This window comes from Bombus huntii, chromosome 8, assembly GCF_024542735.1.
Source record: "Bombus huntii isolate Logan2020A chromosome 8, iyBomHunt1.1, whole genome shotgun sequence".
In the NCBI taxonomy this organism is placed as follows: Eukaryota; Metazoa; Arthropoda; class Insecta; order Hymenoptera; family Apidae; genus Bombus; species Bombus huntii.
Window position 1 is genome coordinate 1,564,450 of NC_066245.1, and position 26,630 is coordinate 1,591,079.

Below are 26,630 nucleotides of genomic sequence, written 5' to 3' on the forward strand. Positions count from 1 at the left end.
CGACGTCTAAAGCGAAATAATTAATAAAATTTTATATTTATTTTATCGTCTAATTATTTATACTTTTATTCGAATAAAATCAACAGAAATTTTCCACAGAATCCAATTAAATGCACCTTTCGTACCGAAAACATGTTACGTTTCCTTTGCTAGCGGCTGTTTCTTTCCGTCGGCAGGAAACGTTTCAATCAGCTTAAGAAGGATTACTTTCCTGATTCGAAGGCGGTGGCAAAAAAAAGAGGGTCGTATCTTCCCGTCTGTGACAAAAAAGTAGCTAGATACGGCTATAAACGGGACACTATATCTTGATACAAGTCCTCGGGCTTGTATCAGTAACTGAAAGGGATAAGGGATAAATTATGCTCGCAACATTGCTAAAAGATATCTATCGGCGATAATAAAAATAGTATACTTTCCGTATCTAAGAGATCTCGATAAAGAATACTCGCAACTTGTTCGACTGTGGAGAACGTATTTTTCACTCTTTTCCGTTGGCTCGCTTCTTTCGTATTCCCGTTGCCGTTCTACGCGAGAAACGCTACAGCGGCATATATGATATTCCGTTACGATTTGATAAGTCACTACCGCTATATTGCACGCTGCTGTATTTTTCAACGTGCACGAGCAGATAAGCACTCGATCCGTGATTGTGGCCATTTATTCGAATCGATGTTAGTACCACGTACCAATTAGTCTACGTGCATTTAAAAGGGCGTCTCTTTTATTTTGGAAATTTCATATCGTTGCTCGTTTTGCGCTAAACGGATAGCAGTTAGGTTACTTAGCAGTTAACGTAATCACCTGAAGACCAAGAGATACGTAAACTATAACGGTACACATAGCATGTAGATATTTCCCGTAATATTGAAAGAAAAATTGCCAAAATCGTTTGTACAATTTCACATTATAGTATAAAACAACACCGAAGGTATATAACAAAGAAAAATTGTCTTCTTTCGAGGTATGGAAAATATTAAATCTTCTTTTAAAATTCTGTATTTGCCTGTGAAAAGACATAAACACGATGTTAATTTCGTTACGTTTTCGTTCGATATTTAGTGGGTTTTTCTTTATTTTCGATTACTTCCATTAAACTGTTAGGTGCACTATCCACCAACTTATTCACAGTTTCGTTTTGACGAATAAAGAATATTCGCGTATCTTATTCCCCTTTTAAGTTCACCGATATTTTCCATAGGTGACTTCTCCTGACCGTAAACTTTTCTTGCTAAAAATTTCCTATAGGTTCTCGATCGAGTTCGGGTCAATGGTTCAGGACTCAATACTAGCCATGGTAATAATCCTATTCCGAAATCTTAAAAGCACATCTTGTAGTGGCAGCTGTATGAAGGGAGAAAAATGGTCTTTTATTTCAATTGCGAAAGGCAATAATTCGCCATGTACCATCTCCTGATATTCTATAGCGTTCAATTTACCCTTTACAAAAACAATTTTACTTAACATGTTCGGGCATGATCAGTGGTTTCTTGGAAATATCGAGGAAATAATGCGGAAAATGTGTTTGAATCGATAATTATTCACAGCGCCGTATATCGATACAACTTCCACGAAATATGGCTTTAATAAAATAATTCCAATCAAATAGAAGAAATATTGTTCGAGTAACGGAAACTTTCTACAGGCTCGCCTGCGAGTAAAGAAATCGTTTATAAACATAAATTTGCGGTTTGATGAAAATGAAATCGCATACAGTGAAATTATAGAAAATTCGTGTTCTATTCAAAGAGAAACGATACGAAACCATGACGTTGTTGTAAGTTGCTCCTCCTTGGAAGGAACGGGAACAAGAGAATTTTTCGAATTTCCATCGGTTTCCTTAACTTGCGATTCTCGTTTCCAGGCGAAATTCCGGTTAGCAGAGTTGTAGTGGCGCGTGAAGATCCATCCCCGTTGCACCTTCGACAAAGCGTTTGACGAATTTCACCGAGATTGAAACGTGCTTTATTCCTTCGTCGATTCATCGACGCGCCGTTTGGTTTAGCGGCGTACAAGTAGCGAAAAGGTATCAAAGTCGTCGCGAGAAAGGATAGCTTAACGTTTCACGGGCAGATCCGCGCCATCCAAGCCAGTGCCCTCTCTACAATCGGACGGTTTTATTCCGTTTCGCGGTACGATCGATTGAAAATTAACCGTCGTGTAAGTTTCGCCCGAACTCGAGTAGAGCAACGGACTGAATTCAATATCGGCTTTTAATCGTTCTGAAAGCGTCTGAGCTTTTCAAGAGCTGGCGTTCGCGGTCAATCGAGTTGTACGCGAGTCGAAGATCGATGGTGTTTAGCGAAATCTCGCGATAAATAACTTGCCGGAGGCAATTTGGAAGATCGACGAGCGCGAAAAAGGATGGGAAAGCGACGTTACGTGACGACAGTTCCGCTCGTAAGAAATGTATCAAAGCGTTTGCAACGGTTACATCGTTTCGCCGAGATCTCGCTTGGAACAAATTCGCCGACTGGCTGGAATTTTACGTATACGAGTTAAAGTTTTGAACGTTCGGTTAGCAGCGTTAATCCTCCGCGACAGGGACGATTGCGCTGAAAAATAAAGGTGAGGGGGGGGGGCAAAAGAAAGCGGAAGTTTTCGCGAAAAGGGGAAAAAGTCGGGCGAGCGTCAACGGCGAGTCGCTGAATTTAAGAGCCTCGCAAGATAGAAGAAGCTTTGATAAAAACTCGTCCGGTCGACAGGAAAGTTCGCATCGCCGATAAAGGCAGACTGTATTAAAATAGTGTATAATTAAAACGAAGTTTCCCGGGGATGGTGCGATGCTTATCCGCGGCTTAAACCGAATTTAAGCAGCTGGCTTGTCAAACTCAAAAAAAAAGAAGAAAAAAGAAAAAAAGAAAACGTCTGAGTGGAATACCCGGAGTCTCGGTCTCTTTTCAATTTGCTCTCTGTCGGTAAAAAACAGCGAATATAACTGAAAAGGCGATTTATAACTGGAAGTTTCTTTTTTCGTTTTAGAGAACGGTTTGGCGATTTGGATAGAATTTAACCGATTCTCTGTCGTTGAGCGATTCTAAACCGAAATAAAGATTTTTCTTTATAGAAATACAGTTTCTTTTTTTCGTATTTCTCCTCTTAACTGCATAAGTGTAATCATTACACGTATTCGAGAAATAGAAATATTGTATTCGTCGTATCTTGTACGTTATTCAAATATTTGCGAATGATAATATAAAATAGTTCTGGTTGTATAATATGTTTGCTTCTTATTTGACACGAGTGAGTGAGTTTTCCTTCATTTTTATAGTTATTCGAATATTCGCGAGTTTTTAGTTCGCCTCATAGCGATCAAAGTTTTAGCAAAATTGAGAGTAAGTCTGTCGAAATCCGTAGTGTATAGAATTACGAATAGAAGAAATCTAGGCTTTTGAGTTGCAAGATTCGGACGTTTACCAAGTTTCGTATTAGATGAGTTTAGCAAGTTCAGCAACCGAAGTTTAAAACGCATCTGACCCTAAAAACTGATCTAAGATTGTGCATAACTTTTGATGATTTCCTTCGAGATATTCTTGAAGGGCTGCCGCTAAAAATAAAATCGCGAAGAACGTAGATCGTGCGATCTGTCGTTTTTCTTACATTTTATACGCATTCTGTGCAAACTCTTCGATGAAACACGTATATTTAAAACGAAAGCACGGACCTTTTATTTACGATTTTGTATGTATATGCATCTGCCATGATATAAAACCCCATATAATTAATTCCAAACAAAACCACTAAAAGATATTTTTAGCTAAATAAATATGTATGTACTGTGACACGGTTTCTCGTTACAATAACTATTTTATAACGAAATCGTAACAAAGATTAATATTAACGGAGAATATTTATGCAGAAAATATTCTTGAAAAGCTTTTGAAACAGAAAAATGGAAAGTTCTAAACCATTGATAAAATGAAATATAGTCACGTAGTATCAAAATTTCAAATTTCGAGGCGAATCCCTCATTCGGAATATATATAGGTATATCATTTTTTATCTCGTCTCACACCTGTCAGCATTCTCAATATATGTATACACATTAATCGAACATTTTTCACCCAGCTTCACCAGGATCGCACACTGCTGTATTCGTTAATCGCAAAACGAAATAAATAAGTCAATTTTACTGTCTATTTTAAATCAGCCGGTAATTTGGAAGTGTACAAGGGAAATATTTATTGGTTTAACGTGTCAGTTCTTATTTACAGAACAACGCGATAAATATTTTTGTTAGATGCAAGTTGTTTGACGGAACGTAGGACTCGAATAAGAAACTGACTGTTTTCTCTCTGCTCTCGACACTTCCGTGTTTCCTATCCGCGAAACGTTTCGTGAAAATGCAATCGTGTCGTATCTCGCTTTGTAGACGTCACAGTTTGACAGCTGTCACGAGATTCGGCAATATTATAGCTTATATTTTTCAGCCGAGAACACCGATTCGTCGCAGTTTCATCGATCCGGCGCGGCGTTTCCATTACCAGAGTAATACGCGTTTATTTGCACGCGTCGTTTTCGCGCACAACCATTACGCTGAAAATTTACGACATATTTCGAGCCCTTCAATCGATATGCCCCTTTGTTGTACTTTCGCGTTAATAATAAATGATCGCGTTGGTAGCGCATGGTTTTACAGCATCGTGAAATCAAGTATTGGTACATACATCACGAGACGTCCAGATATAAGGTCTATTATAGAAATTTGTAGTCAAAATTATTTTGCTTTTTATTTAAACTGCGACCAACTGTATGGGAAATTTTAAAGATTGACGTTATCGACATATAATCAATAGTAAGATCGTATAGTATGTATAATATTTTTCGGTAGCGTCGATAAAAGTTCCGCGGTATACACGTACTTCTTATTTGTTAGTAACGGAAGATTAAATTACGGCGTGATGCGAAGATTACTGAAAGCAACGTAACGCTAAAAACATTAAACTCGCACGATCCTCAAGAGTACATGACGCGAAAACAAGTTTGAACCTTGCCGTACTCTCTTGAGACTGACTGCGTTGCAACGTAGTGAACTGCACCACTCTTGCTCGGACTTTGATGCCGTGTGCAATAAAGGAAAGTTCTGAGCGATGATGTACAACGACGATAGACAGATACTTATTTAGAAACAATTTCGAGATCGGTAACAAAAATGTTTATTCGAATAGGCGTCTTTCAATACGTGTTCTCCGAATGCAAGAAGACGAAGAGCACCGACTGAGAAAAGAGGCAAAAATTCCGACGGAAAGACATTACGTAAATTTCTAACGTGTAATTCCCCTTTCTGTGTAGGATATTAAACGAATTATTTTTTATTACCACTGTCCTTGGAATTTATATTCAAAACAACGCACACGCAGATCCGCACAATTATTACAGCGGCAATTCTACGTAATTTATACGTTCCGTGTAATCGTTACAATCGTTGCAATACGATTGTTACAAATGTTACGTATTACTCAGAGCATATTGGTATTAACTCGTGCAACCACTTGTTTACACGGATCTGTGTTATCAAATATATTTATTTATGTTTGAAAACATAAGTTTTACTTGTATGTGTAATCTGTCAAATTATATTATTTGCAAAGGGAATTTAATTACTCGTGACGTCGAATCGTACAAATACCGACACATGTAAGCGATGTATTTTCAGCAAAATATCATGTACAGTAAAATCGACGATTGTTTTTGGTATTTGGAGACGATCACCAATATAAAACGATAAATGACACTCCACCGGCACAAACGATTCAACAGAATATCGTTATATAGTTCATACAATTTCGCTGTGTAATTAAATTAATTGTATGATATTTCATTTACTCTGAACAAGTTTTAGAAAGTGGTGAGAAAGTCTACCTCTCGAATTAACAAATACATAATGGACAGGTCGAATATTTTGTTTGAATATTTGCAAGTTTTTACGCGTCATTTTGCGAACCATCGTGTTTTGTAAAGTGCATTAAATCCAGTAAATTTCAAAGTTCCGGAGTAGCAAGTTTGAAAATTGTAGAGTTCAGAAGTTGCAGGTTCCAGAATGTAAAGTTCAAATAGCACGGGTTCGTAACAGGCAAGTTCAAAAAATATGAAACTCACTTTTGCTGTTACGATGCTGTAAACGAAATAGGTACACAGACTCGCTTTGCACAATACACGTGACAAATCGCTGCATAATGCACATAACACGACCGATGGATAAATTTCTAAAAATTCGTATAAACAGTTAATGAATTTTCCTGAAGTGCAATTTTCATTCGGAACTAAATATACAATTGCTTATAAAATATACGTTTTTAATTTTCTCCCTTATACACGACAGGTTTCATAGATATTCGTGTGAATTTTACCGGTGCTTCGTTAATTCAGGAAAAATTGGAACGTTAAACACTGGAAATGTTTGATTACTTTAGAAAACGGGAAACAAGCGAAGCATAGTTTTATTTAAAAGGATTGACAAACGCTCGGTTTCATCGAAACCGAGGGAAATTTGGGATAGAATCTGCAAGTGATTCGATGGCGAATTCTGCTGCAACGCCTCTCTCTCTCTTTCACTCTCTCTGTTTCTCTCTGTATCTCGCCCGCGTCTCCGTTTTCATGCTTTTGTGAAACGCAATTCCGCTCATATGAGACGACCGTGCTTTGACAAGCCGCAGATACCAGAATGAAAAGTGTGAAATTTTTTAACAATACCCTTTACGTTGTTTACTCGTGTTAACGGAACTTTATAATGCACAACGTATCAAGGAAATGGTCGATGTCAATGTTCCAAACGTTAAAGTGATTGTACAATTAAAAAAAAAAAAAAAAAAAAAAAAAAAGGAAAAAAAAAGAAGAATGAAGGAAGCGAAGAAAAGGAAAAACGCAAGCAGTTCCCTTTATTCGACAAATACTATGACAAGAATAAAATGAATCGAGTAACAAGGATGAGAGATCTAAAATTGAACGATAAAACTGTTCTTATATATTGTATTATTACACTTACTGATATCTGTAATTGTTTATGGCTATTTATATAACGTAACGTATTACGAACCAAAAAACTTAACCGCAGCGACTTTTCGTTATATTGTATAAAATTTTAAAAGGCGTGTAATACCGCAGACTTAAAATAGATTCAGAATTTGAAAATTCTTTGTTTCGTTGCATTTTAAAATAAAACGTAATATCATCGCATGATAAATATCTCAACATGGAGAACAATTCCTGATCATATTTATTAAGAAAAGACATTAATGAAAAAAATGAATTGAAATTTTTGATGTATCTTTTCTTTTATTAAATAATCGTGTTGTATTTTAATAAAATTTGTCGTGTACGTTATGATCGTAAAAGAAAGAGAAGTATCGCACAGAATGCTCTACATTAATGTTAAATGAAATGGAACAGAATTAAATCACAGCGGTATGTTTTTAACACCGAAAAAGCGCGTGCAGGACGTGGTTTTACGTTATTACGAACTTTCATAATTATTCAGCACGCGGTAAAGGTAAAAAGATGAAATGTAATGGAACATAAATATAAAATGGATAAATATTTGAAACAGAGGAACATTTCAATTAGAAATTTCTAAAGAAAATAACTCTTTACATTGTGTTTCTTTCGATGGGACAGTGCGATGAAATATGAATATATCATTTTATAAAACGTGTTATTGTCCTTACCGTGTAAATTTCACAATGATAATAATCATTTTTATGATACGCTTTATAATCAAGCGAATACTTACGTACATAAGGTACAACAAAAATTTAAACGAGAATGAAATATATACTTCGATTCGATATTCCAATAATTTTATATGCGAAAAGTTGATACTCACAAAATAAACGTAAGCCAGTGATAGTGCTATAAAAAATCAAGAAGAAACATAAATGCGAGAGATGAGTGAAAAAGTTGAATAAAATATAATGGCCTCTCGATAACAAAATACTCGCAGAAACCATATTTGACGGTAACAGAATTTTTCGAACACCGGGTACAACCACTCACGGGTCCTTTTGTGCAAAACGAATAAAGTGGCCAACAACGGCAGCTGTTCTGAATTTATCCGGACCTAAAAACGCCCCTCGTTATTCTATGTCGGCCCTAACAAGCACGTAACGAAACATTAAAATGTAAAAACTATCAGAAACGTAACCATAATTCGTGGCACGGTATTCATCATGGTAATCAAACCGCTCCTATCCGTAAACCTTTCACAAGAAGAACGAATCTAAACCTCCCTTTTGTCCCTACTGCGAGGTTCTAATATACGTTGTGGTAACAGTGTAATTAGCTCGTTTTTTTATTTTTTTATTTTTTTTTTTACAAAAGTATTCAGGAATAGTAATATTAGCAAATGGAAAAGGCAGTAAATTGCAAAGAGTAAAACAATCTTTGAATAATTGTGATCATTGATTTCCCATGTGCGCATTGTGCAAATGTATCGTTGCCTTTGTACTCCGCATTTTTATTATATATAACATTTTTTTTTTAAATCTTTAAATCGCCTCCTATGTTCGTATAATATCTTTCGTTTCGTTATCTACATTCTACGAAATGCAACTACAAAATTTAACTGCTAAACCCTATGTACTTACATCCTCACTGTGACATTCACATACAGTCAGCGTAAAAAAGTATTCGTGCGTTTTTCAAAGCGGAATAAATTTTTCTGAAATTGGACCAAACGACATGATTTCCCTTTTTCTTTTTGAGAACTTTGAAAAATAAGATAACCGGTTGATTTGATCTGCGAGCGTTTAAGAATGGCGAACATTACAATTTCTCACGAGTTCTGACCTATAACTCTAAAAATCTAAAAATTTCAACATTTACCGCTGTCAATTGTTTTCTTCTGCATCGACCAGTTTCGATAAAGTTTCCGGCACTGATATAAATGTATAGAACGTACTGTATAAATTTTCATTTTATAGACTCAGACGAGAAAGTTATAACGAACGATCTTTACTATTATCTTTACGATTCGGATCAACTGCCATTTTTTTAGAATTTACTTTACGCGTCATCTGGTAGACTAATCCTCCTATCATCTTGCGAAAGACTCGAGTCGTTTGGTCGAGTTTCAAAATAGTTATCCCATTTTAAAGGGCTTGCAAATACTTTCTTCATTGACCGTATAGTATCCGTGCACAAGGCAATTTCGCAACTGTTAGATCGTACTTTGACGAATTTCGAGTAGAAAGAGATGTGACAGAGAAGATAGAGGATGGATGGGGGTCGGAAGAGATATCTCGGAACGTGTTACATTTTTTAAACGATGACAAGGCACACCGCAGTCTTTGGGTCGGTCGGGCACGCTTTTCGCGAGAGACAGCCCGCACACCAACCGGAAAATCGGATTACGTGCAAACGCCAGCACCGGGTTAAAGCCTGGCCGAAGTTGAACGGGGCGCATCGCCCGGTGAATCGGCATCGCTTCAAAGTAACGTCTGTAACTAATTACGAGCCTTATCTATAGGCCATCTAAAAGGCGCTGATTAAACGTAGATTCTCGTTTCACCAAGACGATTCGATTAGACAGCTGGCCTTTTTTCACCTGCTCGAAAGGACTTTGCCCGCAATCTACGAGGAAAGATATCTTTCGAGCGAGCCGCTGTTTGAAAGAAAAGCTGCGATACACGATCTGTTGATGTTTGCTAGGAGATTTACGTGTTTTCAGTTTCGTGAATGGAAAGCAGACTCTCTTCTTTCCCTTTTTAGCCGATAATGACAAGGGCAAGCAAGGGGTAAAGTCTGTAAACGAGTTGAAATTTAGTCGTCAAAGAGAATCTCTCTTTTCCAAGGAAGAAAAAATGCAAATAATGTCTCGATCTGCTTGCGACAAAAGCGTATCGCTTGAAGTGTTTTAAAAGGATATTCGCTTGATTATACACGCGTTATTTCTCGCAGAGACGATTAATAAGCATATAATACATCGTTAAATCCGATCTTCCTTTTTCGTGCCTTATCGCTGTCAAATAACCGAACGAAATAATAATATATGCGCGATTATCTATGATCAAAGCGTATACGCGTACATATTAAAATCGAAATATTTACCTGTGAATGAATGTCTGATAGTCGACTTGATCGCTTGACACCATGATACGTCGTAGTATCTGACACAGCCTGAAAAATAATGCAAACAATTATTTGTAAGGAACGTGACTTTGAATTTTACGAGTATATATTCGGTAAGCACAAGTTTCCGTTTGTTAAAGAATCCATGATTGTTTGACAAAAGAAACACGTCCATTTTTAATCCCAGAAAGTTATAAATTGAATTATAAAATAACATTTACTGCGACAAATAATCCGATATTACTACCTGCTGCTAATAATAATATTACAATGTATTAAATTGCACCATTAATGTTATTATAAAAGACTCAAAATTGGATTATATTTGTTAAATCGAACAAAGTAAACGTTACTTAAATTTGCGTGACATGGCTGACCATCGATAAAATAAAAGTTGAACGATTATTCTGGAACATGTGCGCAATGTAAACAATTCAGTGGAGTGAATCAATAATTTTGTAATAAACGTAGGAATAAATTACATTTCTATGAGGTTCGTTTAATGAAATCGACAATTACATCTGTACCGATATAAATTACTTTCGTTCTTACCAGAGGTATACTACATTTAAGTCAAAGATGATACATAATAGATTTAAATTAAAGATATGCCAATTCGCGATGCCGCGCGTTCTGTGCCTTGCGGAAATTGAATAAAATATTCAGGCCCGTTAAATGATATTTGACTGCAGGCAATTTCCCCAAACAATATTTAGAGAGGGAGATAGTATCCTCCCTTTTGAGCACATCCGGCCCAGCGATGTTTAACTGTTGACTGCTGACTGTACGCTGACTACTAGTAGCTGCTTGTTTGTCCTACTTATGTACTCTAACTTGTTTACATTTTGACATTCCGTCTGTTATATAGGATTTCAGGAAATTGCTTTTTACTCCTTTTTTAGATACACTTTTTACGTATTCCATTACTTTTAAAATATAACGTAGAAGGCAATACATACACATATAGAAGAATAGCTTTTTTCCTTTTCCAATAAAATATATCTACTTTCTCGTCCTACTTTTCTTTTTAAAGAAAGCGATGCGTTCGCTTCGTTCTTCCCCTTTCAGAAAAATTAATGTATTTTATTTGTTCCTTTCTTTTACGTAACGATATACAGTTTCTGTACTTTGAAAGAAGAAGAATGAGAAGGAGAGGAACAAGAGATATTTCATATTCTATTTTCCAATTAGAAAAAATAATGTTTAACTTACTTTCTGTACGATATACAAAATGGCTGTGTAGAAATAGCGATATTAAGATTTTTCCAAAAAGCTGCACTATTCGATGCAATAGATAATTAATAGATAATTTCGATCTGATTATTGTAATACTCGAATAATCAAATAGATATTACTATTAATTCCGATATGATGTCCTAAAATTTACACAAGGTACAGGTCCTTTGTCATTGTAATTATGCTTTATAGATTATCCAGTAGAAAATCTAAAATCGCAATATCAATTGTAATCATGTACCTACATAACAAATTACTTAGATCCCTATTATATTGTAAGAAAAATATATGAAAAATTAAATTCATCGTTTGTATCCCGATTATTTAATCAGTCCAATCGATAATTATTATACCAGACATACGTTTTTACCACGTTGATAATATTCATCTATTACATTCTCGCATACATATTACGTACATTTATCCATTGTACCTATCAATTGTAACTTCCTTATTGTAAAACCATGATGTCTTTTCCGTACAGTTGATTTTCCATTTTTTTATTCGCTGTAAATAGGTACGTGAAGCGTATGTTATAAGTTTCAAGACGCAAAAGATAAAAAACTCAACGACGTAATATGATCGTCAAGCGTACATCGAGTAGCAACGATAGCAACAATAACAACAATATCGGTGTACATCTGCGTTTTCAAACAAAGATGAAACACCTACTTTCATTGGTATAGCTTAATTATCACGAGTTTAATTGCATTATGGTCGCTCGCCACGAAAACTGACAATAAGTCAAGCGTTCTCAAACTGTTGGCCAGCGGGATGCACGAACGACGCGCCGTAATTTCGTGCTCGCTTAAAGTGTTTATTCGCAAACGGCTTGAAGCCCGTGAAGGGTTCCTATGCAGAAAACACGAACACGCCGATACATCGACGATTTACTTTCGCAGAGCAACTGCAAACGAGAACGCAACTTTCAAGCTGAAACTGGCTTTACTGCTCGCTTCACTATGTGGGTTAATCGGCTTTCATGCACCAACATACGTATAAATACGATTTCGCGGTAGACCTTCGACAACGCAATTAACAAAATATTCGAAAATATTGTCAAAGTTTATACTACGAAAATGGAGATTTACTATTTCGCAGACTTTTCGCATATCGTAAGGAAGTACTACGGAAGTGACAGGATTTCGTCGAGCGGGCTAAGAGTCTTCGGAACAGAGCGACGAACGTTTAAACGGTGCGTAACAATCGATCAAAATCTATCTCTTGAATCATCGATATTTGCCTAAACTTGAATACTTTAGGAAAAATGTTCGTGACACTATAGCGATGAAAATAAATAAATCCTGACAAATGAAATTAGTTGTTGAAAGTTGAATATTGTACGCTACAATGTATATACCATACAGACAATTCCGAAGAGGAACTCAGAGGATGGACAATGCGGATATAACGGTACCGAGTTGTCATGAAAAGCCACCACCTTTGTTGAAATTCCATACATCAACTGTGAGGCTGATCGGTCAACGTGTACAAAAAGGATCCACTAATCGTAGCTAAAGAAACCGTACTCTCAAGAGATGCAAATTTCAACGTCAGCGTCTAATCAAGTCTGAAGACTAGAGGCGGCTAATAGTAGTAACACGATTAGTTTCTTTATTTTGTTTCGGTCAAGAGAGAATTCTTTGGAAAGAATTACAACAAGTACAGTTACGCTTATGATTGTACATTTTTTTAAAACCAAATATTTGGCAGGAAAAAATTTCGACTCGGTTCGTTGGAAGAAACGAAATTTTTGTCACGAGTTTGCCGTGTCGTCGACAGAAGAGAGTCCGGTAATCGTTTGTTTCGATTGTACCGCGTTAAGCGTCGACGGAAAATCGAGAAACAGAGTAAAGAAAAAAGGTCGGGAAGAACGTGTAGCCTAGCCGTGGCGAGGCAATTCGGCGCCTGGCGTGGAACGAAACAGGCATCCGTGTAATCTGGAAGCAAGCAAGGAAAAAAAGTTCAATTTGGCGCACACCTCGAGACTTGGCGAGGAATCACCGACCTAGCCATTCGGAGCGGTCCTAAAAATCTGAAACAGCATTCGCGTCAGAATCTGGTGGAGATGGAAGATGCGTGGAAATTAGAAGTGTCAAGTCGATCGTGTCGGTAAATTGGAACTACTTCTCTTGAATTTTCAGGAGTGTCGAGAATCGAATGTTTTCCTTTAAATAAACGTAAAAAAAAAAAGAAGAAAAGAAGGGAGGAAAAGAGAAAGAAAGGAAGAGGGAAAGGGAAGAAGAAAGGAAGTAATACATACAGAAGAGAAGGGAATTGGGAAGCGTGTCGGCAGATATTGAAAGTATTAGCATGTTAAGAAGTTTTAAAGAGAGATCACGGAATCACGAGCGCCGACATCCCACGCCCAAGGATAATGAAAATCTCTTCCTCTTCTGCTTTTTTCAATTTGTTCAAATTGATGCTTGAACTCGCTCCTTCAGTATCGCCCGTACGAATCGAAGTGGGAAATCGGATTACAGAGATGGACGAACCGGAACAAAATTTGACATCGTTGTGAACGCGGATGTAGGTAGTACTTACATAATTTGCTTCGGTTCGTTCAATTTGTGCGAAAAGTGTTCGAGAGATTGGCAATCGAAACGAAGAGGTAAGCCGTAAGTCGTAAGTCGTAAGTCGTAAGTCGACGTAGGTGCTGATCAATGGATTAATACTAGTTCCAGTCCCATCATAATTCGTAACAACATCGTAGCAACGATATAGAACGTTTTGAAAATATAACATTTTATTTAAACGCTGTATCACGTACTTTAATACAGAATGTTATCATAATTATCTTCAAACAATTCATCGTCGATTTATAAAAGGAAGTCGTCTAGACGGTGCGTAAAGCTGATTATACCGTTTCACGAAACTCTGTATACAGCAAGTCTTAGATCTAAACCTGCCGCAGAAATTACTAGGTCATTTTGGTTGAAAATCGAACTACGAATACTATTTTCTCCTTTGTTAATGAAATGTTTCTCAAGATTTAACAGGCAATGATGAGACTCGTTTATATCTTTGAACATTAATCGTCATTAACAACAGAAAACAAATTTTTTCTCTGAAAAGAATCAGCGACGATTTCGATATTTAGAATATTGACGAGATAAAACGAAAATATAATATATTATTATAACGGAAATGAAAGAAGTATTATCGAATATGTTTATCGAAAAATCTGATTAGCGTACCGTCTTTCTATGGAAATATAACGACTATATGAGAATATAAGAACTACGGTTTTATGATACAGCATAAAAATGCAACGGAATCTAGAAAAAAATTTAGAAAGAGACTTTATTTAATGGAATTACGTGATGTTATGGTAGAATCACATTTTACACGGGAAACGATTACCATATGGTAGACCAACTAACAGAATTATGCAAAAGGTTCAACAAAATTATACGAATGGCTCGGCAACTCTATGTCCTCTAAAATTACGAAAACGGGCCCGCTGTTTTTTTGTCTATAAACAAAAAATGCAAACAACGTTGCTGAAAAATGTAGGTAATGGATTTACGTAGAACATCACGAACAATGTGTCACGTATGTTAGAATTTACAAAGGAAACAAAAAACGGGTATTATCTACTTAAAATTATACGTATATTACATAAGTTTCGTGTCCCAAAAGCGTAGCGGATATTTTGATCTTTATGACAAATTAAGGATCGTCATTGATCCTAAACAACGAGAAGGCTGTGACAACAGCTATGATAAACATTCTTTCAAGCGCCTACGATACTGGCTGAATAACACCGTGAAATACTAATCGCGCAATGAATTTCTTGTAACCGACCTTATAAAATTGAAACGATATGACACTGGGATCAAAATTACGTGCTCTTCGAGCGTCGACGCAGAGGCATAAACTTTTCCAATTATTATGGCAAGCGAAGCTCGGTCGAAAAATATCGCCGTGTCCTTTACGCGAGCACTTGGCGAAGGCATTCATCGCGTAACGCAAACCTATATTTCCTTGCTTTTTAGAGCGTCGGTTACCCAACACCAGTCGGAGTAGCACGTAGTCGGAGGTTGGTCGAAAGCGGGCAGGATAAGAAAAGGGCTAAGAAAGGAGAGGAGAAGAGAAGGAGCGAAGAGAAAGAGAGAAAAGGAAACGATATAGGCAAGCAGAAAAATTGTGTAGGTTTTCGTGCACGCATCTGGGCGCAGCTCAAATTTTATTACATACAGGCCGGGTCTTTGGTGATTTACATAAATGAATTTCCTTTTGCAACAACATCGCTACCCTCCACTTCGTTACGCACTCGCCCGAAAAAAAGAAGGTCGACTATACGAAGCGAGTTTCGACACTCGTTACACGCTAAGATGAGATCAGCTACTTATATTGCAAATAGCTTGAAATTTGACTGAAAAGTTTCGAATACCTCGAGGGAGTGAAAGAATTACCAGATAGCTGGAAGATAACCAAAAACAACGACAAATATTATACTAAATACTATTTAATAGAAATTTCATATTCTTTAACGGAATAATAAAGACAAAGACGGAACGTTCCGATCGATTCAATTATATAAATACATTCTCGAACGTCGCAGGTATCGTTTGCGTAATGCGAGCAACGAAACGTCACCTTTTAACGATAGTAATCGAATTCTATAAAGTGAAATTTTTTGATATACTGGAACAACTTGGGGTTAGTAAGCGTGTATTGCATTCGAACTCGTTTCTACTTCTCGCCTTTAAACGTCTTCCTTACAAACGAGCTTTTACACGGCGTCGCTGACAGCTACGATCAAGATGAACATGGAAGAAAAACCGTCCAAAATACGGGGGCGAAGGTGCGTAGTAGAGGAGAATAAGGTGGAATATTTCCCCGCTGTCGATTAATGGCTTCCATTCGAGGCGTGGGATTCGATTATTCCGCGACGTCCGCTGTCAAGCAGAAAATCGGATTACAGCTTGCTGACGGACGGGACGGGGTTTAGAAGAGTGGGACAACTAATTACGGCTAATTACTCGCCTTATCCCGGTAAAATGCGCCCGCTAAAAGACTATCCGTTGTGGAGGTGTCGATCGAGCGTCGAGTTTGACGCTCGAGTTTCGTCGATAAGGCTTTTGAAGGGGAAAAACGAGACTCGAGAATCGTACGCGTGCGGCAGTTCCCAGTGTGACCGATAAGCAATCTCGCCAGAAACGACCGAGACATATCTCTTCTTTGACGCACGAACGGCCCGCGATTGGAGAGAATCGGGCGAAAAAATCAAATTTTCAAGCGATCGAAGCGATTCGATCGGCAAGCTGTAAAGAATTCCAACGATTGTCTTGGTATAAATTTTTCTGACGATAAATAAGCGCAGGAAGCAATCTGGATCTTTCGCAAACGCACGATCAACTGTATAACACCTTTTTGTTTGTTGTAATTCTTTCTTTCATTTTAGTTGCTCTATTAAACGATGCTTGAGGATCTAAACTACGTGTTAAATTATTTATTTTAGAAAAGATATATCGTATCCAAATTATTTTCCTATTTGCAGAGAGAGTTGGAAAGAAGAAGATAAAAATAAGACAAGATCGTTCGAATATTTCTTATGCGCATCAACACATAAGTGAGAAAAGTTCAAACTGTAGTAAGCTTTCAGTACTTTTGAGATACATGTACGTGTACTATAGAGAATGAAAAGTTTCACTCAGATTAGTACGTATAATCAAAAGTATAAAGTTTCATTAAAAAAAGAAAGAAATTAGAATTACACTTTTAAAATGTAGCGATGCTTTAATAAATGCCAAATGTATATTTCATATCCGTTTCGAAGATACAGTCTGCCCCAGTTGCGCGAAACACGCTGTGGTTTAACTTTTATTCGTTTATAAAGTTTTTAACAAATGTATTATATTTATCTGCGAAATATGTAACACGATGAGAGGATCAACGTTTTCCAGCTGATGCACGGTACTCCACTATTCTATGCCAGATAGCGAAATTTCGGTACAGTGCCGTTAATCTACCGGCAAAAGTCACGGTATTTTTACATGTAAGCTTTTCCATCGCCATTGAGAGAAACGTACCGGCGTGTTTTTATTTTCTCGACAAAAACGTTCTAGTGACATTCGACTGGTAATGCATCCCGACACGTTCCTCCATTGTTACCAACCCTAAACCTTTCCATCGTCGAAATGTTCTAACGGTTCCGCCTACGTGTCAGCCAACGAGTTAATCTTTTGGAATTTGACGGAAAGAAGATCAACGTTTCAATTCTGACCTACTTGCTATCTATCGGTTTGCATATTGGCAAACGTCGACGCGCGCTTCATCGACCTGCTTTTTCTCGTTTTGCCTTTCGAGAGTGCTCCAGGTTACTGTATTATTATCGAGACGAAGCGTTATTTCGCCTTGGAGAAGAAAAACGCAAAAGGGAACGGGAATTTTTAATTAATAGAAAAGGGGCACGTTTGCCCGAGTGGAGGCAAAACATTTGCATTTTATTGCTTCCGATTCAGTCCGTTAATATCGATAATTAAAAGGAAAATGCTGTCAACCATGGCAAATTGTTTGAACTTTTCAATTTTCAAAAGGATAGCATCGAAAATAAACTCGGCCGAATAATATATTTGGCCATCCGATCTAGTTATATGCAATGTACGGAGAAGACGGAAAGATTCTATTTCTGTGTCCTTTATATACGATGTTGAACGATATACTCGATGAAATATCAGGGAGAAAAATTAAATATCTGTTTGACCTGATTTTCTTTAATGTTGCGAAGCTTTTCATCAAGATCGTAATTTTAATTTCGATCCGGGAAACCGCGTATCATTTGAAGCGCGTTTCTTCCTTCCATGCTTCGCCATATATAAATATACTTTCCGCGTTAGTTTCGTGTTCACCTTTCAAACGAGTCTCTTGCATTATATGTGACGCCAGATTTACTAACTTTTCTACTATGATAAAACATTGTTTCGAATAATAAAATTTCTAATCTAGGTAACGTGATAAACGTCAGAGATACGCAAATAAGATCTTGAGAACTTTTCTTTTCTTAAAGTTTTCTTCCTGGCATCGTAAATTTATAGCCTGTTAGTTAAGAAAGATGCTGATCGCCAATATTCGAATTCAATAGCCTTTCGATGCCCATTATCGTTTTATCATGTACCGTCTGTGTTGCGTTTAATCATTATATTGACATACATCGTACGTCCACGGAGATTGCTACCTAATTTTTCACAGTATAACGATCATTCTTACAAACAAACAAATATTTCAGATATCTGTTACGTAATCGAAGAAAAAGCTTCGGCAACTATCAACCGTTTCCATTACCGTGAAATTACTCTAATATTAAGATACGTCGATACAGTTACTGGAAAATTAATTCACCATCTACTGAAAACTAATTACGTCAGGCTCGTGAAACTAAAATACATCGATACAAAATTCGTTACCTCTACTATACTACTAACTACGCGTTTCATATACCACAATTGTAACTCTCCCTTTTGAGTCTGACAGCTAGTCGATTCGAATCATTATTTCCTGCGATACGTTTCTCTCTCACCAGTGGAGACATATCGTCGAAACGAAACCGCGGAAACTTAATTACAATTTTATTATCGTCTTTCAACTTCGTTATCATGCAACGAGATACACGGGGAAATGGATACAACGAAAAAAGGAAGGGGCGATCGATAGAAATTTTTTCCTACTTTATTTAAGACAGCTGTAAAGCTCGTCGATTAAACGAATATTCGTTTCTTTCGTGTCATCGTAGTATCGATACAGGTAGCTAACTTTGCTACGTTCCTTCGCCCTTTTTCAGGTATTAATTTCCAATCACTTCTCTCTGACGAAATGAGAATGCGCGGTCCCTGAATCCCATTGAAACCGGACATCGTAAGCAATAAATGTAACAAGCAAATATTTACCCGTACTATGTATTGCGACCAAGTTGCGGCAATTCGATTTTAAGGAGTATCTGCGTGCCCTTCTAAAGACGATTCCTCGTGCAGCTATACCGTTTATTTGATACCCTTATACCGAGGCAAGTCAAAGCTTCCTGCGGTGAAATATGCTGCAAAAATATTGACTGTTGACCTGTTTTCCTCTGTATTTGATCTCATGTTTCGGATAAAGAAATTTGACAAAAAGGTCGGTCGGGGTTTGTCCATCGGAGAAGGCACATAAAATAATCTATTGGAGCGAACCTTTTGCCCATAAAACGACTTACACGTGTTCTAATAAAGGTTTTATTCTGATCCTTGGACGTATCGCGGCATTGCGAAAGCATCGTTTTTATTCGATCGCCGAAAAGTCATCTTTGGTCTTCCTACAGAATTTGATGGAGAGATTTTGCGATACTCGTTGAGATGTGTATGTGCGTGTGGAAATCACTTGCTGCGAATTTTATAAAGCAGATAGTTGCTTTACGTGAGTTGCTCTGAGAACGGAGAATTTTTCGCGAATAGCGGTGCTATCGAATAAGATTTACTTTTTTGCCGTTTTATATTTTCGCATTCTCCAGAGTGTCAAGTATTGTACTTACACGTTGATTATATTTATTCGAATTTTACGTTTCTTTAAAAATACTCGGTGTATTACAATTTACTTTTAGTATTAAGTTTGAAGCAAAGAGCTTGAATAGATGTTTTACAAAAATATGTTAACTGAATTCTTTTTCTATCGTTCAGATTACCGAATAGATCACCGGAAGTAAATCTACCAAAGTTCTAAGATATAGTAGAATTTTTTAAGCATCGCTCGTATTAATATTTTGTATTTCGATATTTTGATATTCAATTTTCCGAGATAGATGTACGTAAACTTCAATTCCTATTTGCGAATGAAATATAATGTGTTGACGATAAAGTTACCCGTGGAGTTTGCAGTTAATTTTGTGTCACAGATTTCAGATTATTAATGTACATTTAATTTCCCACGAGGAAGATTGTGTTAAGAAAAAGTGAAAACTAATTTAAGTTTATGGGAGCTTTTGGTCGGGATTACTCGAAGACTAATTTGCGTGGCTGCATAAAACCGATACTGGGTAAGAGATACGTATTTATCTAAGGCGTAAGTTTCCGCCGATGAAACATTTTAATGTAATTTCACTGAATCGTATAGAAACAAAAGATCTGAAGATCAATAATTCGACGTGCGAAAATCGATTGGAGAACGAAACAAAGAGATGCGGTAAATTGAAAAAATTGAAGAAAACGAAGGCGGCGTTCTAAGGAAATTTTACAAATTCGACGAGCAATTTGCGACGACACGCGAACGCGAAAGAAACGTAGATTTAACGAGTAGTAAGAAAAGTAAATCTAATAAAAGAACTAGTTTTTGCCGGTGAGAAACCAGCAACGAAACGACGTGGATTTATAATCGCTACTCTCTCGGAGGATGTAAAACGTTACCGTGTGATGTAATCCCGGAAACGACAGGGATAACGGAGCCTTCTATACCCTCGTATTTTCCCCATTTACGGCTTTAAATTTATCTCGACCTGCGTCGCTTAAATCGGATTACAAAACGTCATACCTGAATCGAGCGGAGATTTCGTCGCCAGCACGATAAATAATAATCACGTGTAATTATGTATTTCGTGTTTGCGCAAACCGTTTGCAGGAGAGCGATCTTTAGAACGAGAAAATGATTCGATCGAACGATTGCTTTTCTAAATTAACTTTCGCTTAATGCCACATTTTATTGGTATAAAATGCAGATGAAGCGAAGCTCGAATGTTTTCTTAAACATCTTGTGATATTAATCTATATTTTCTCTTCAAAGAAGATGACAGACTCGAGAAAAAATGTATCGTATAACGCGTATCTTGCAATAGAAGTTTTATGCCGGTTAAGAGCGTAAGATATCACTGTATTTCGTACAATATACATATTTCACAAACGTTAATAATTTATCAATAAAATAATCTTCAGCTTTCTATTATTTCTTGTTGTTATCGCAATCGTATTTAGAGATAATTAATACAAGAAATGGTTTTGCCTCTTATTATGAACTTTATTTCTTTTTAATTTATTCCATTTATTTAATTAGAAGTTATATCGCGTACTTTCTTAGGAAATATATTGTCAAGAACGTTATAACAAGTTATAGAGTACGTAACTAGATTTCATTCCTTGCAGAATCACGAAGTCTATAAATCCGTAAAGGTAGAGTTCAGTATTTCGTGATAAGTGAAATATGACCTGCGTGGAGAAACTGCCTGAATTTGTCAGATAGATACATCAAGAAATGGATTTTTCTCACAGACGTTTGAAAATTATTCCATCTAAGAATGATATACGTTCGTGAGAAATATTACAAGTTATCGACAATTCTATTAAACACGTTCAGATGAAAATCTACGGTCGATGATATTCGGATAAGTTGGTACAACAGCTTTTACGTAAGGGAAATGTAATCGACCTTTTATTACTTGCTAACGACTTGGGACAGACATGCTGAGGGTGTATTTTATATCATAGAAGCATTTCTTCGCAAGAAAGTATTTATATAATTGAGAGTTTTCATTTATCCATATAAGAAAATTGAATAAAAATGATAAAAAGGCAAACTTTTAAATTTCAAATTTAAATTTAAAAAATTCAGTAATAATAATTTTATAATAATATTATAATTATATAATAATATTATCAGTTCGAACAGCAGACCTACCAGAGTAGTGTAGTGTACTGTGTAGAATATTAAATTGCTTTACTGTTATTATTTAAAATATAAACAACTTTACAAATATAACTCTATAAATATCCATAAATAATTTCAAAACAACACGATAAAATAATATTACTGTAACATGTACTTTAAAGAAAGGCATTTAACAATCCCATAATCCTTGTTAGATGAAAACACAACTTAGAAAATAACCTCAACTACAGCCTGATTACATAATATACGTAGATAAGAGAAATAAAGTTATTTGCATAATAGGGTACTCACTTTTAATAGGGTTACACACTATGATAAAACTAGGCGAACGATATATGTACGTAGCCATTATTTGTGGCAACTTGTACTGCCTGTAAATCATTCTAATAAAAATATAGATTTATAAATACCGTAATTATGGAAAAATGATATCCATAATAACATTTTTTATCGTTATTTTTTCAGACAAAATTTCAACGATATTCCTTATAAATTTGCAACTTAAAACGATACAAAAACAGTTTTCTCGAAGGATTTTATTATTTCTAAAACACAGAAATTTCATTCGATCGAGAGGAATGTATAACGAGGATCTTTTAAAATCTTATTGCACAAATTAAGTTACGTTAGCGGATAAGACATATTCTAAACAAGCTTGGACTAAATCCAAGCAGAACGAACAAAACATGATGAAAACTCATCTCTAACTTTGAAATGCTGCTAATTTCTTCATTTTGAACTTCTTGCAACGGATTTAGATCCATTTTCGCATAAATTTAATAAACTACGAATTTATACCTTCATCTGCTTAATGCTATTCTTACTGTTACATTCTTCTTTTTCATCATAGGTACCGTTTAATCAAAATTCCCGAAAATAATGAAAATTAAGTTTTTCTTTACTAACAAAAATATAATTTAACATTCGATATATTAATTTCGTAGCGCAAACCGCTTCGAGAATATCGTTCTTCAGTTTTATTTTAAACGGTGTCCGTTCAGGTCAAGACTTCTCTTTGAATCGTAGTAACAATGGCTAACGTCAACCGTCCTATGCTATATCGTTCTTGTTTCTATACTTGCGCCTATTATATAAAAGCTATCCCATGAAGTTTAGTAGGTATAATTCTCTATAATCGTGGCAGATTATTCCACGCGAGAAAACCAATTGAACCGCGTATTTCCAATAAGTAATCTTGGAGGCTATAAAAGCTTAGACCGTTTGAAAGAATAGTCACAAAGGGCTCTCGGCAACTAATCATTTCGATTGGAGGTAGAAGCGGCAAAGAATCGAGGCAGAGAAGCGTTGTTAGTGCCACGGGAAACATGAATATTCCAGCGGAGAGCGAACGAAAAGGGCGGGGATGGGAGGGAAACCGCTTTCGTAAATTTCAAAGCGCACCGGAGCCACGGACGTTTCGCATCATCGTAGGAGGCGAAACTTATCCCGTTCGATCGATTGCCGGCACACGTCGGTGGCCGGCTTCCAAAAGGTAAAAATCATTTGGACCAACTGGTGGCGCCGACATGCCACCAAGGAAAAGGGTTTTCCACGATCGAGCGCCACGGCAACCGATTTATGGAACCGTCGTAGCCATAAAGCGGCGCCGATAAATATTTACGAGACTTTCGAGGAATCGAACAACGGCCGGCGAGCTCGCAATATCGGTTTAATTAATTAATCCTCAGGCTGCGCCGCGGCGTGCCATTCGATCACCAGTCGCGTTCTTTCAATCGTGCCGATTTAATTTATTTCGTCCTCCTTTTCCGAGCCTTCGCCTACTCCCTTCCCCCCTCTCACTTCCCCTGCCCCTAACCAGCCCTTGTGCCGCTGCACCCGCTCTTTATTCCCATTATGGACCCCCACCAGTCCGTGAACCGTAGACCAACTTCTATCCATTTGCTTTACCGCTTCTACATCGAAACACCACGGTATTACGCCTGGAGATGCCGTTGCTGCACAATTGCAAGCGGGCCAATTACGCATTTCGAAAACACGCGTGTCACTTCGAGACAAGAACGTGGTAAAATAAATTCAAGATCCGATTACGTTCACCTATCGCTACCAATCGGTCTAAACGATCGATTGCGGGTTATCGAAAGTTTTTAGGAGAACGACGGATGTAGTGGATCGTTTGCTATCCGATCGCTTCGCGTTCTTTCGTTGTACGTTTGATTCGATGATTCGTTCGAAACGATATGAATCTTTTAAAATGTTCATCGTAAATGCGGCTTTCAATCCGTTAGGGTGAATAAATGGTGTTGGTAGGTATGGTCGACTTAAATGGACGAGAGATATGAATAAGACCTTTATACAGCATGAATTATGCAACTGGGACAGGTGATATCGATATTATCCCTTTTTCGGATACACATAGGAGAAGAACGAACCGAAGAAAAAGTTGAATTTTCAAGAGGCGAATCCCTGAAGGACATTTTCCGATCTTACTTTTCCACACTGACACACATACATAGATTTAATGAAAATACAAGTTGCTTTGCATAAATCGATATTTACCACTCTATCAAATAGTCGCTTAAGTCGCGATCGTCGTCCCAGTTTTCTTATTTCAGACCGACTATTGCTTATCTGTAACTAAGAACTTTTCGAAATGCCAAAGAAGAGCAACATGAACGAAAATACCAACAAACGTTGAATAACACGGTTAAAAGTTCCGTGTTATCGCAAATCGTACTATACGAGACTTGGAATTCATACAAATGTGATTTCTTGATATACTAACGTGTTACTTGATATGCTATTTGATATCCATTTATACGTCCTTTCTCGTTTTATCAAAAATAATTTTAGAAAATTAATTGTCCTTTTCCACGAACAACGTGATAGCTTAACATATTTTACACACGTATACGTACATCTGACAGAATGTCCAAAGTATTATCTACGAACTATACGAAATTTATAGTTTAGGAATTAACAGCGACAGCGTTAATAACAGCTATGATTACATACTATGACATTCTGCCGCTATTTCATTAGCATAGTATTATCATTAATTACTGGAATCAAACCTCATTTATTATCGTTATGATCATCATTTATGCTTCATCCCTATTACTACGCTGAATCTATAAATCCAACTTCCTCTCATTTACTTTCAGTCGAACGACGTACAAAGAATGGAAACAGATAAGAACATTCTCATTCTTGTACTTCTTTCATCGAATATTACAAAGACACTGGACGAAATGAGCACAGAGAATAAGTCGCAAGTTTTCTCTACTCGTAAGCAGAAACGGTGATAAGTAGAGGAAGAAATAAAAACAAAATAGAACGGACGTAAGGGGTCCGCGAAATTGAAAACACGAGCACGGTTTTCGACTCTCTCTCTCTCTCTGTTCGCAAGGCAATTTCACTCTCTCGTGCACAAAAACCGTCCAGTAATTTCACAAAGCTCGGTACTTGACCTGTTACCGCTAGATACGATCCGCGTTTCTGGTTGCGCGGACTAGAAAGTGGTACGGCGTGATCCGGATCCGCAAATTGCCGCGTTCATTCGACTCATTAAACGCAAACGAGGTGTAAAAGAATAATGCAGAAAAGAGCGGCCGAACGGACTATACACGACCAAGTACTTGATTCACCTTGAGTTGCCCAGACACTTTTTCCCTGAACCGTTCACCGAAATTCCCAAGCACCAACGCCATCGTAGTATTTTCGCGTTTGCATTAACGCGGACGTAGCTCGCCGAGGATACAGCAATAATATAGATTTCTCCCAGCAAACTATCACAGGTTGGGATTAGGTTGGGTTTAAGTATCCTGATATCTGACGAATAACCACACGGGGAAAAACAGGCGCTGTATACACAGGTTGTTTCTAAATGTCCCAGCTGGAGAATCGAATCGACGTCGAGGTTAGACGACTCACAACGTCTCTACGCGTGTACGGTTACGTTTATTATCAAAATTGTAAATATTTTGAAATAATTCCGCGCTATCGCGTTTACGCGCAATTGAAGTTTATGCAACTTTTACTCGCTCTGTTACGGTTATCGGAGTCATAATGTAAGCAGCGAAAACTCATAAATCTGTAACTTTTCGTAGTAGCTCAGTTAAACTGGCCTTGAACGAAAGAAAAAAGAAAAAGAAAAATATTACCTAAAATTTTATTGTGCGAACTTATCAGAATCATGTTTAGGAACAAATCCGACGTGTTTTCCTCTCGAAAAAGAGAAGCGACTGAAAAAATTGTACGGGCACGTACAGGTCGATGTTTAACAATAAAGACGGTATTAAAAAAAATAGTTGGTCTTCTTTACTTCGGCGAACTTTACTTCCATTATTATCAATTTTCCTGGTCTATCAAATACTTGGAAAATAGCAGGATTTTTTCGTGAAATACTCGTATTACGCAACGTTGAAACGTTGGAAGTTAAAAATTTATTTACTTTACTTATCAGCACTGTCGTTGACAATAACTTTCAGACAATGCAGCTACAAATCTTCTATATAATATAAAAACGCTGAAAGATGCATGAAGCCATTTTTTACGTTTTAACAATCGGACATTGAATATATATAATCCAAAAAATTGAGCAAAAATCACGCGCTATTGTAATATATATTCAAAGTAGTTTTAATAAATGATCGAAAAAAAGATAAATAAAAGGACAGAAACACAAGGGAAAAGAATAAAATTATGCACTGCGCGAGAAGTTATCGTGCATCGAATGATTTATA

General features: G+C 36.9%; 1 protein-coding gene across 2 annotated transcripts in view; it reads right to left on the reverse strand.

Annotated features, from left to right (window-relative positions):
* The window catches only part of LOC126868928 (leucine-rich repeat-containing protein 4C-like), a 271,251-nt gene that overhangs the window by 26,564 nt on the left and 218,057 nt on the right, over positions 1-26,630 (reverse strand). For both annotated transcript variants that reach the window (XM_050624922.1, XM_050624923.1), the window contains one exon: positions 10,042-10,110. In XM_050624922.1, the coding sequence (XP_050480879.1) occupies positions 10,042-10,110 (69 nt within the window). The remainder of the gene's footprint in view (positions 1-10,041; positions 10,111-26,630) is intronic.